At 43.9% G+C, this 13,075-nt stretch overlaps 1 protein-coding gene across 1 annotated transcript in view; it reads right to left on the bottom strand.

The window, feature by feature from the left end:
• SLC38A11 (solute carrier family 38 member 11) overlaps positions 1 to 13,075 on the bottom strand; it is a 95,136-nt gene that overhangs the window by 35,076 nt on the left and 46,985 nt on the right. The window contains exons 6-8 of the mRNA XM_083152069.1: positions 4,661 to 4,726; positions 2,585 to 2,691; positions 699 to 778 (exon numbers count right to left, since the gene is read on the bottom strand). Coding sequence (XP_083008195.1) covers positions 699 to 778; positions 2,585 to 2,691; positions 4,661 to 4,726 — 253 coding nt within the window. The remainder of the gene's footprint in view (positions 1 to 698; positions 779 to 2,584; positions 2,692 to 4,660; positions 4,727 to 13,075) is intronic.

Genomic DNA, 13,075 nt, shown 5'->3' with positions numbered 1-13,075 from the left:
TTAAATTGGGGTTTAATAGTCTAGAAAACACCAAATAAGGGAAATGTTTCCTGTACAGCTCAGATTTGGCAGGGGTAGGTGAATGATGTAACATTTTCTCTAGCACGCTGTATAATATCCATGTAACTTGTTACAAATATAATGCAAGTTATCACAACAGTCTAAGCAAAAATGTTGCGAGTTCCCAATGTTGTGACATTATTATTTATATAACATATATTGCCATTTTTGACAGCAAAATAAAACTTTGAACATTGCAATCTTAAAGCACAAAATACCTCATTCAATTTCATTATACCATCTGTGCACAAGCATGGATATCCTTAAAACCTGGACTATTAGGGGTAAATTTAATAAGATGGGAGTTCTAGCAACCAATCAGATTCTACTTCTTATTTATATAGCATTTTCTTGAATATAATAGGTAGAATCTGATTGGTTGCTATGGGCAACATCCCCTCCACAATAGAAATCCCATCTTCTTGTAGTAAATTCCCCCCTTAGGGTGCCTTGAGGACCAAGTTTGGGAAACTCTGGGTGAGGGGATGTATGTTAACTGTAAGATTACCAGAATATGATAAATGCTGTAAAAATGTACTCTTACTGTAAATAACAAATTGACTAATGCTAGCGCTTTGATATATGTTATGATTAATATTAATGAACTGAGTGCTGTTATTATAATATACAGTACTTACATTGACCAAGTGAAAGATGATGCTCGAATAATAACCATGAACAGGACGATTACAGTTAAAATCAGGGACATCAAAGATACCTACGGAGAGGCAGAAGGAAGACGTAACCATATTTTTTTTTTTATTTCACAGTGATAATTACCATATTATAATTACATATTCACTCATTTAGCTGCACCATGTGACTTTTATTATTACACATGTTATACTATGGCACCACACTGATTCCTGATTACTAATATACTATGGGCCTAATTCAAAGGCAGACGCTGCATCATTCACTGTTATGGTCGTTGGTGTAGTTGTCGAAGTGATAATATGCAAATGTTAGTTTCAGGATCCCTCTTTTGTGTGCCTGAATGTGCAAGAACGGAGACGCCCTGTGCACTGTAAAACCACCTCTGGTATAGACACTCCCCCACAGCGCACCATCAACACTGACAGGTGCATGTTCTCCATCTGAACATGACCTCTGTGGAACCAGCTGTGCCTCTGTGGATGAAGTTGCTTTCACTGATACACATGTGACACTCCCATATCATCCCATGCGACATATTTGTGTTCTCTTCAGGCAAATTCTCTGAAGGCCCATCTATCTATCACTCCATTTTTTATATCATCTGTGACATAAGAGACCGCACCCTTATATGTTTATAGGGGGGGGGGCTTGAGCAAGGTTACCCCCCCCCCCAGGCCACTACAATTCCCAGCACACACTATCACCCAAGAGATCTGTCCCCAAACATTTACCATGTCACCCACGATATCTGTCCCCACACACTCAGCCTATCACCTACCAAACCTATGCCCACACACTCACCTCACCAAACACCAGAACTGTGCTGCCCCCGACTTCTACTGATAAGCCAGGTCAGTTGTCTTTTTTTTTCTATGGGAGCAAATGTTTCTATTTCTTTAATGTAAGTGGCCAATATGTCTCTGTAGTTGTTGTAAATTCAGACACACAATCATTCACATTGGAAGCCATATTTTGAGGGGGCGCATAATTTATTGTTACGCCACTGACACAATAATTTATTTATCTAGAGAGATCGCTTAGAAAATACCCATTAATCGCTACATGTGTAGACCCCAAAGTCACTGAGGACTCTTGTTGTACATTATCAGTGATAGAGAAAATATAGGGCAACCAGACCAGCATTTTATGCTGTACACTAACCCGGATGGTCTAATATTTGCTCCATTGACTCAAGAACCACACCTGTATGGCAGCACAGGCTTTCTGATTACTTTGTATCCCTCACTTACTGTACTCAAGAATTTTCATTTACTTCACAGGTTTCTAGACATTTTCTCACACAGTAAATCAAGGAATGCATGGGTGAACTCTTTCAATAAGGATTTCTGTAGCTGGACTTTGCACTACTGATATCGCAGAACAATGTCTATCTGCATCTATTAACTCCTCATATGTAGGTATTATAATGCTCAGGAAGTCAGACTTTGGAGGGAATTCAATTTTTCCCTATAGCTGGCCCTATCAGAAATGTATTTTACCTGAAAAAAAAAATGGCAAAAATACCTTATTTTGCGGTCAAATTTTCTGCTATCAATTGAATTTCTCCCCTATATGGGATAAATTGCTTCCTTTCACTTCCTTTAAAATTGCTTCTACATTTTAAATGATGAACATTTCAACTTATGTTCAACCTTCAATCCTTTACTCAGATCTGGCCACAGATATACCAATTGATGGGGTTAGGTTGGACCATATTGGAACCATTATATAAGAATGGTCACCAGCATGCAGTATTCAAATAATGTCTACCCCGAACTGTGTATTACAATAATTAGCACAGAATATAAAAGACATAAAAGAAGTGATACAGACCAAACTATACTGTAAGTCTAGCAGTTTAATATACCTTTCCTAACCTTTCCATATTCCGGTATAGAGCAATTGGTAGAGTAATCAGGATTGTTGTGATCAATATAGCAAACCGTCGGTCAGCGAGAATGCTTTCTTCTGTGACTGAAAGCAACAAAAGGTACAGTCAATTATAAAAACAAATGAGACATTACTATGAATGAAATTTATAGTGTGTAACATTATAGATGGTTCTCATCCTCACACTTTCAGTTAATATGTTACTTTTTTGAGAAGTCCCAGAATAGGATATTTAGGGGGGTATTCAATCTCCCACCGCTATTCCCGATGGGGGAAATAGCGGCGGTGCCCTTTTCAATGCTGTCTTTCCAAACAGCATTCTACAGGGATCTTGGCAGAACGGACCAAACTTCAGAAGTAGCCGGACCCGTTCTGCCAAGAACGGCCATGGATTTTCGAGCTCTCAGCCGCAGCTAGATGATCCACGGCCGTATCTCGCGGCCACACCCCCTTTTTGATGTTTGAATCCCGCCTGCCGATTCTTTATCGAGCCAGCCAAGAATGGGATAGGGTCCTGGCTGTCGGACAAGCCCGACAGTCGTCACCCGGGATTGAATATTCCCCTTAGTGGTACCCTACATTTCAGATAATATAATCTGCATCAGTATACCAGGCATAGACTAGTAATTTGACAATGCTGGCAGAATCTGATAGACTTTAGAGAATATGTGAGCTGGTCTGGTCTTGCAAATCTGCATTTGGGAAATGGTCTCCTAATATTATACAGTTGTGGAGCATAAGTAAATAGTTTGACAATATAAATGGGATACATACTCTGACTGCAGTAGGCTGTGTGCAAAATAAGCAGACTCAGGAGTATGCAGAAAGTGGATTGGTTTGGTTTTTACGACGTGGGGTTTTCAGTCCCAGTCTAACCCAGGTGTGAATGTTTTCTGTCCTTTGGCGTATACAAATGTCTGGTCATTATTCAGTTCAGTATAAAGCAAACTTTGGAGAAACAGATATTGGATGTGAAGACTAAAATCATTGTAGGCATACACTTTAAAAGTGTTGGTAATACTCCTAATATCCTTTGGCATGGACGTAACTATATTTGGGTTAAGGGGTGCCATTGCTATGGGGATGGGGGTTAGGGGGGCCCCAGGTTATAAAGCTGCATAGCATTTTCCCAGATTTGTCTGCTAAGCCTTTGGGCCTGATCCATCACCCAACCTAAACTGTGTGACAGTACAGTTTCAGTGAGTGTGTAATGAAATGGAGGCACTATAATGTGGCACAGTATTAATAGGGGGCACTAATATATGGCATAATATGAACAAAGCACACTTTATGCCATAATGTTAACTGGGTATACTGTGCCATAATGTGTACTGGCAGCCCTACTATGTGACATCAAGCAAGCAGGAACTACAAAGGACATAATATTAATTACGGCACTACTATAGGGCACAATATTAACTAGGGCACTACTAACCTCAGGACACTTCTAACAATTTTTTTCTAATAATTCCACTGATCATTGGATTCCAAGGGATTTATTAACTAAGATGGGAGTTCTGTTAAAAATGGGATGTTGCTATGGGCAACCAATCAGATACTATCTATTATCTTCTAGAATGTGCTAAATAAAGTAGATTCTGATCCAATCTTCAATATAACTCCCATCTTAGTAATTAAACCCCCAAGACTTTCATGCATACTGTACATGATTGGGAGCAAATGTGTGTGTTTTACTTCATGCTAAAGAAGAAAACCCATGACACAATGAGGTCTTGTTGCTGAGAAATGTGGGCATAATGGTGGTAAGCTCCTAACTTCTACAGTTGCCTATGCAAATGAGGTAGCGGCATATGCAAATGAGGGCCCTGCCCCCATTTTTACCCTCGGTGTCACTGAATAGACACTGTGTGCATACGCACAGCGTCTATTCCCTTCAGGCTGGAGGGACTCCCAACATTGCCGGCCCCGGGAGAGGGGGGGGTGGGACCACCAAAAAACCGGGATGGTCCGGCGAAAAACAGGACAGTTGGAAGGTATGAAAAGGACACATACACTAGAAAATGATACCGATTGTATATAACAATGTACTCACCTCCTGGAATTCTTTGAAATATCTTTGGCAAAATATCTCCTGTTATAATGTTATAGCTGATCATCGCTGAAATAGATTATAGAGCTGGGTTAGGAAGGCAATGGGAAAACAACAATAATAAATGAAGTACAGTACTAGTAGGATGGAAATGGTACTATGTAGAAGTGGTATAAAGTGGTAAAATATATTAGCACCAGACAAACATTTGTCTTGAATGTTGTCCCATTTGTGGAAAGGCCATATGTGGCAGTAAACTGCAATGTGAATACAGCTGAGCTGTGCTCCCTCTGCCCCTCTGACTTCCTCCTCTCTGCTGCTGCTGCCGTGAGCTGAAGATACAGCTGCTGGCAGGCAGGGGGAGCACCTCTCAGACTGATGACGTCAGCCTGAGAGGGGACTGGGCTGGGAGAGAGACACAGACAGAGGAGCAGCAGCGCTGTGGCCAAGCAGCTTTCTTGAAGTGAGTGGGCTACAGTGGCTCTGGGGTGACCAGCACAAGTCTGTCACTACTGTGGGCATGATTTATGCTGGGTACACACCAGGACGACTAGGGCCCGATTCTGTCAATTTAGATCCAATTCCGACCGGTTGTATGCAGATTGTATGTACTATCGTGTGTTTTTGACATTTATTTGATCCGATTCCGATCCAATGCGCGTTTACGCCGCTCGTTTGGTCGCATCTTTGGTCCTACGTGCTGCAGGTAGGATCCGTCAATCCCAGGCCGACCGACCGTCAATCGTATGCAGATCGTGAGTGTTTTTTGCCGCCTCCGTCGTCCGTCCGTCGGTGCGTCCGTCGTTTGATCCAGCCTATTTGAGTGGCATTTCCTAAACACTCCCCCGGCGCCATGTTTTTCCACATAGCAAACAGCGCTGGCGCAGCAGTTGGACTCTCCTTCTTGTCTCATCTCCCAGAACAACAACCTGGTATGTTTGCACTCCCAATGCTCTTCTATGCATGCCCACTGTTGCCACCAATGTATATAGTGTGTATAAAGCACTGGTTTGGCAACCGTGCACCCGACCATGTCACTGTTTTTTTTGGGTGGGCCCCATGTGTGTGTGTATACATATAACCAATGTCCACCATTGCAGTATTCCAAGCACTCCTCTCTGCTAGGCCCCATTCACCTGTGTGTGTGTGTGTTTGTGTATATATAGATATATATACATAAACCATTGTCCACCATTGCAGTATTCCATGCACTCCTCTCTGCTAGGCCCCATTCACCTGTGTGTGTGTGTGTTTGTGTATATATAGATATATATACATAAACCATTGTCCACCATTGCAGTATTCCATGCACTCCTCTCTGCTAGGCCCCATTCACCTGTGTGTGTGTGTGTGTGTGTGTTTGTGTATATATAGATATATATACATAAACCATTGTCCACCATTGCAGTATTCCATGCACTCCTCTCTGCTAGGCCCCATTCACCTGTGTGTGTGAATAGCAATCTGCACAATAAAATGTATAGTGGTTTTCATAAAAGTTTATTAACATTTTAAATACTTAAAACATAAGAACTAGGTAAACTGGTAACTATAACTATAAAAATTTAAATATGAAACAAAACATGGGTATAACTATAACAACTAAAATGGTTTTATCTTTTTACAGTCCCAATGTCCAACGCAAAGGAACAAGAGTTTCTTGAAGGGTTTATTGAAAAATATCGTTCACACGAATGCCTGTGGCGAACAAAATCCAAGGAGTATTCAAACAAAATGAAAAGAAACCAAGCCTTGGAGGACTTGGCACGCTACAGTCTTCCATTTCACCCAGAGGCCAATGTTGAATGGGTGAGGAAACGCATCCAGAATCTGCGCACGGTGTTCTTAAAGGAACACAAGAAGGTGGAGGCTGCAAAGAAGTCTGGTGCTGGAGTCGACGAGATGTATCAAACATCGCTCTGGTACTATGACCGGTTGACATTCACCCTCAGCCAGGAGTCGATGAGGACAGGAGTAGTCCTTATGGTAGAACATGAAAACCAAGAAGTCACGGCGCAGGAGGAGGAGGAGAATTCGCAGTCTGCATCGGTGAGTCTATTTTTTTGGCTATCTAATTGATTCCTCCTGCCAATCCACAGCGCCCTCCCCATTAAAGTAGGCCATGTACTGTTCCCTCACCTGTTTGGCTCGTGCACTCCCTGTGTAGTGTTGTGTTGGGGTTTGCAAGGAGGATATCTGCACTACCTCCTCTGGCAGTTCTTGGTCTTCTTGGAGTGCTGTGCCTGTAGCCCTTTGCTGTGTGGCTTTTCTGCGGAGCAAATTGTGCAGGACACAGCACGCCGTGACAACCCAGTCAATTTTGTCCACCCTCAGGTTAATGGCAGTGTGGAAAATGCGAAACCGGCTTGCCAGGATGCCAAAAGCATTTTCCACAACACGCCGTGCCCTGGATAGCCTGTAGTTAAAGATCCTTTTGTCATGGTTCAACCCCCTTTGCGCATATGGCTTCATGACATGCTCGTGCAGGCCAAAAGCCTCGTCAGCCACAAAAACAAAGTTAAGCCCCTGTTTAGTTTCCTGGACAGACGGCAAGTGAAGGGTGTTCGCTATGAGCCTTTCGTAGAACTTTGTGTCCTTGAAAGTGCCACCATCCGATGCACGGCCATTCCTTCCTACATCCAGGAAGATAAACTCATAGTTCGCATTAACAACAGCCATTAGTACAATGCTAAAATAGCCCTTGTAATTAAAATAGTAGGAACCACTATTGATAGGCTGGGCTATGCGGACATGTTTGCCATCAATGGCTCCACCGCAATTTGGGAAGTTCCATCGCTGTTCAAACTCCTCTGCGATGACTTTCCATTCATTCACGCTGGTAGGGAACTGAAATTAGAAGTAAATAAAATTGATTAGTAAACATGTTCAATTTTTTTACAGCTTGGTGACTACCCACCTGCAACCCCAGACCTATCTGTCCTATCTGAGAATGCATGCACATCGAACGAAGTTCCTACTCCGGCACGCACTCCGCCACCCACCCTGGAACCCACTCCACCACTCCCCCGTGCCAAAAAAATGCGTGGCAAAGGAAAAAAAGGAGAAGCAGCGGCACATGAAGAATTTATGATGCGGGCACATCAAGTCCTGCAAAGAAACCCGGACAAACATGACAACTACTTCACTTATGTGGCAGAGTGTGTTCGCAACATGGCTCCTAACCAGCAACTTACTTTTGAAAAGTTATGCATGGAGTTGGTGTATAATGGCAGTTTAGGGTATCTCAACAGTGGCACTAAAATAGTTGGCATTGGTAGTGCACCAGACACACCACTGTCATTAGAATCACCAGTGCCTACTCCGCCTGCCACCGTAGCAGGCCAGTCGAGCACAATTCCAACACATACCCAGTCAACACCTACACAGCCTTCTCAACCCCCCCAGTACCGTCAATTCTACAGTTCTTTACTGATAGAAGATCCAGAGTGTCCTGTTTTTGAGGATCTGTCTTAAAAAATAGGCTACTTTATCATTTACCATCGACATGGTCTCAGCTGCAGGTATGTGATGGCCACTGCTCACATGGCGTATGGCGCACATCAATGGGGCCGGGACCATTGCATCTGCGCCATGCGCCATGTGGGCCGCAGCCTTTACATATCTGCAGCAGACATCCTCTGCCACACAAGGGCCACAGTGTGTATTTTTGTTTATTTATATGCTGCTACCTGTACCTGCATTACCAGAGGGAGAACAGGATTCTCCTCAATCTGGATAGCAAACTCCATTTATTGCCCTTTTTTCTTTGCCAATAGTATGGGGTACTGTGCGGCAGACATGGTCTCAGCTGCAGGTATGTGATGGCCACTGCTCACATGGCGTATGGCGCACATCAATGGGGCCGGGACCATTGCATCTGCGCCATGCGCCATGTGGGCCGCAGCCTTTACATATCTGCAGCAGACATCCTCTGCCGCACAGTACCTTATCCCTACTGTTGTAAGGGCATGTTCCAGAAGTTACCAGAGTGTGTTTTTTTTGTTTATTTATATGCTGCTACCTGTACCTGCATTACCAGAGGGAGAACAGGATTCTCCTCAATCTGGATAGCAAACTCCATTTATTGCCCTTTTTTCTTTGCCAATAGTATGGGGTACTGTGCGGCAGACATGGTCTCAGCTGCAGGTATGTGATGGCCACTGCTCACATGGCGTATGGCGCACATCAATGGGGCCGGGATCATTGCATCTGCGCCATGCGCCATGTGGGCCGCAGCCTTTACTTATCTGCGGCAGACATCCTCTGCCACACAGTAGCCCGTACTTATTGGGAAAGTTTAAACTGGGTCATACATACTTAAATCTTTATATATAGTGTGTGTTTTTGTACAATATCTTTTATATATGGTATTATAATATATTTGTGTTGACACAATCTATTTACTATTTTACATGTTTTAACCATGAAAGGCCTAAAAAACCTGTTTCTGTCCTAGGCCTAAATTATAAATAAAAATATTTTGTTTGCACAATAAAGTGTACAGTGTATATTTCATCTTTACCTTGCAATACTGGTACTGCAGCACCTTCACAATGGCTTTGCAGGTCTCCGGGATGATGAGGCCCAAAGCTTGCGGGGAGATGAGGGATCCAAACTTTAGGTCAGCAAGAGACCGTCCTGTCGCCAGAAACCTCAGGGTCACCACCAGCCGTTCCTCAGCAGGGATAGCCATGCGATACTTGGTATCCTGCTTCTCGATGTGGGGAGTCACCAGACGCAGCAATTCCTGGAATGTGGCATCATCCATCCTCAAGAAGTTACGAAAATCGTCTGGGTTATTCTCCCTGATGTCCCTGAGCAGTGGCATGTGCGAACGAGTCTGACGCTGAAGTAGCCACTGCTTTGTCCAGCATGATCTTTCTCTCCTGCGCTGGGCTCTCTGACGCCTGAGCTTCAAAACTGCATAATAGAGCAGGTACTGTTGCTGGTGACTACCCATCACTGCATTCTCCATATTGCAGGGTTAAAAGACACTTTGTAATGGCAGGCAAAACAAAGTAATGTGTAAATAGCTATGTCCAGCAGGTATAAACCAAGCCTCACTAGTAACAAAGCAGAAATACACTGGTTTAAAATGGCTGCTGCTATTCCTATCCCCCTCTGCTAGTCCTCCCCCTCTGCTAGTCCAGCCCCTTCATTACAATTTCAAAGGCCCATCTGACGACGGTCGCATGTGTTCTTGCAAAAAAAACAAAAACCAGCGATCCGACCGTCTTAACGACCATCGCGGGCACATCGGGATCGGATCTAGATCGTTCCGCAAAAAAACCCACAATTTTTGCTAATCGTTTGCTGGGGACTGCCTGGGAGCTCCCGGGAAGTCCAAGGGAAATCGTTCCATGGTCGTCTATCGGTCGTGAACGACGGTGGTCGTCCTGGTGTGTACCCTACATTAGTGTGATTCGGGGGGGGGGGGGGGGAGGGGCTGTGTTTGTGACAGCTACAGTGTCTGCATTAGGGGCAGGGCAGAGTCTGTAGACTATGTGAGGTGCAGTGTGGAATACATTAAACTGCATGTGCCAGTACTACTGTAGGCTGTGCTGGAGGGGATTCTGTAAATATGTGAAATGCCTGTAACAACTCAGATCCCCCTCCAGCTCAAACCCCCCACAGGCAGATTCTGAATATGTCTGACATGTCTGCCTATGGGGTGGGGTACTATTTGGAAGCCACCCTTTTAAAATCCTGCGTGTGCCACTGCCTCCGCCTGACTCCTCTCGCCGCCCGCGCTGCTGAGTGACGCCGCCTGACTCCTCTCCGGGTCACAGTGCCAGAAGGACCTTGCGATTGCCTTCCCTCTGTGAAGCCGGCCAGGGGAGTTCATGACCCCGTCGCTGTGCCCATACATGTGTGCAAGGGGAAGAGCTGGAGGTGGTTTTGGGAGCCGCCCTGGACACAGTCAGGGTCAGGAGGCCATGCTGGGAGGCACTGTCTGTTCTCTGACAGGCTAACAAAGATGTGTGTTATTGTAAATAAAGGGGGCAATTATCCAGGGCCAGAACGGTGGTCCACTATAATGTTCACTGTGGCCTTCCACCTACATGAGGAGAGGGGCACCATCCGCATTAACACAGACTTGGCAGTGCCACTCACAGAAATAATTAGAATTAGGTGAGATAGAGAATTGTCTGAGTGTTTATTCATATGCTTAATTCTGTGAGTGCCACTGACACCACTGTGTTAATACAGTACAGTACTGTACTGTACCCCACCTGCACAGTCAGCGTGATTCTCGCACAGGGGCAGTGGGCCATGGGAATGCACAACGTTTCCTGGGCATCCCCATGCAAACGCTGGGCGTTCATATGTAAATGCAGCCATGACGGAGTGTGACGCAAATATGTCAGTCTCCATTGATTTCTCCTGCTGCGGGATATGTGAAGGGATGTGTTTTCATAACACATCCCCTTGCATGGTTGCGAAGGGTTATGGCAGTGGGCGGGGGCATGTATTTGTCGGGGTGGTATGGGGCACTAACTCTGGGCATTATGTGTAAGTGTCATTATATGTAAGCAGCATTATTGTGGGCATTATGTGCATTCCTCTAGTCTAGGCATTATGTGTAAGAAACTGTACTGTGGGCATTATGTGTACTTTATTACTGTGGGCATTATGTGTAAGCAATATTACTGTGGGCATTATGTGTAAGCAGTATTACTGTGGGCATTATGTGTAAGAAACTGTACTGTGGGCATTATGTGTACTTTATTACTGTGGGCATTATGTGTAAGCAATATTACTGTGGGCATTATGTGTAAGCAGTATTACTGTGGGCATTATGTGTACTTTATTACTCTGGGCATTATGTGTAAGCGGTATTATTGTGGGCATTATGTGTACTTTATTACTGTGGGCATTATGTGTAAGCGGTATTATTGTGGGCATTATGTGTACTTTATTACTGTGGGCATTATGTGTAAGCAGTATTATTGTGGGCATTATGTGTACTTTATTACTCTGGGCATTATGTGTAAGCGGTTTTATTGTGGGCATTATGTGTACTTTATTACTCTGGGCATTATGTGTAAGCAGTATTGTGGGCATTATGTGTACTTTATTACTGTGGGCATTATGTGTAAGCAATATTACTGTGGGCATTATGTGTAAGCAGTATTACTGTGGGCATTATGTGTACTTTATTACTCTGGGCATTATGTGTAAGCGGTATTATTGTGGGCATTATGTGTACTTTATTACTGTGGGCATTATGTGTAAGCGGTATTATTGTGGGCATTATGTGTACTTTATTACTGTGGGCATTATGTGTAAGCAGTATTATTGTGGGCATTATGTGTACTTTATTACTCTGGGCATTATGTGTAAGCGGTTTTATTGTGGGCATTATGTGTACTTTATTACTCTGGGCATTATGTGTAAGCAGTATTATTGTGGGCATTATGTGTACTTTATTACTGTGGGCATTATGTGTAAGCGGTTTTATTGTGGGCATTATGTGTACTTTATTACTGTGGGCATTATGTGTAAGCGGTATTATTGTGGGCATTATGTGTACTTTATTACTGTGGGCATTATGTGTAAGCAGTATTACTGTGGGCATTATGTGTACTTTATTACTCTGGGCATTATGTGTAAGCAATATTGTGGGCATTATGTGTACTTTATTACTGTGGGCGTTATGTGTAAGCAGTATTACTGTGGGCATTATGTGTACTTTATTACTCTGGGCATTATGTGTAAGCGGTATTATTGTGGGCATTATGTGTACTTTATTACTCTGGGCATTATGTGTAAGCGGTATTATTGTGGGCATTATGTGTACTTTATTACTGTGGGCATTATGTGTAAGCAGTATTACTGTGGGCATTATGTGTACTTTATGACTCTGGGCATTATGTGTAAGCGGTATTATTGTGGGCATTATGTGTACTTTATTACTCTGGGCATTATGTGTAAGCGGTATTATTGTGGGCATTATGTGTACTTTATTACTCTGGGCATTATGTGTAAGCGGTATTATTGTGGGCATTATGTGTAAACAGTATTACTGAACTGACTTATTTCCTCCGGTGTCCGGCTAAAAGGGTGGATGGGTGCTGAAGTCATGTATTCCTATGGTCCTGAGCCGTTTCCACCCCTGTCCACCCCTTCCCTCTCAGCAATAAATGGCCTAGCCAGTGTGTAACTTGCTGAATCCGTTCGGTGCCAGGGTCTGCACATGCGCAAATATGCCCATACGCAGACCCCCAACCATTGGAATGGGGATGAGTTCGGACCCCTACGATAGTTAGATAATCACCCCCTTTGTGTAGGCAGCACTACTATGAGCATTAGGTGTCACATACTTGTTGTACTGTGTTATGAGGTGCCGCGGGAGCGTGCACCTCAAAGCACACATCGCACCACCCGGAAACGCAACGTGTATGGGTGCTTCAGAAG

This window comes from Crinia signifera, chromosome 7 (genome assembly GCF_055691185.1).
Source record: "Crinia signifera chromosome 7, ASM5569118v1, whole genome shotgun sequence".
Lineage (NCBI taxonomy): Eukaryota > Metazoa > Chordata > Amphibia > Anura > Myobatrachidae > Crinia > Crinia signifera.
This window is presented reverse-complemented; position numbering and strand designations above follow the sequence as displayed.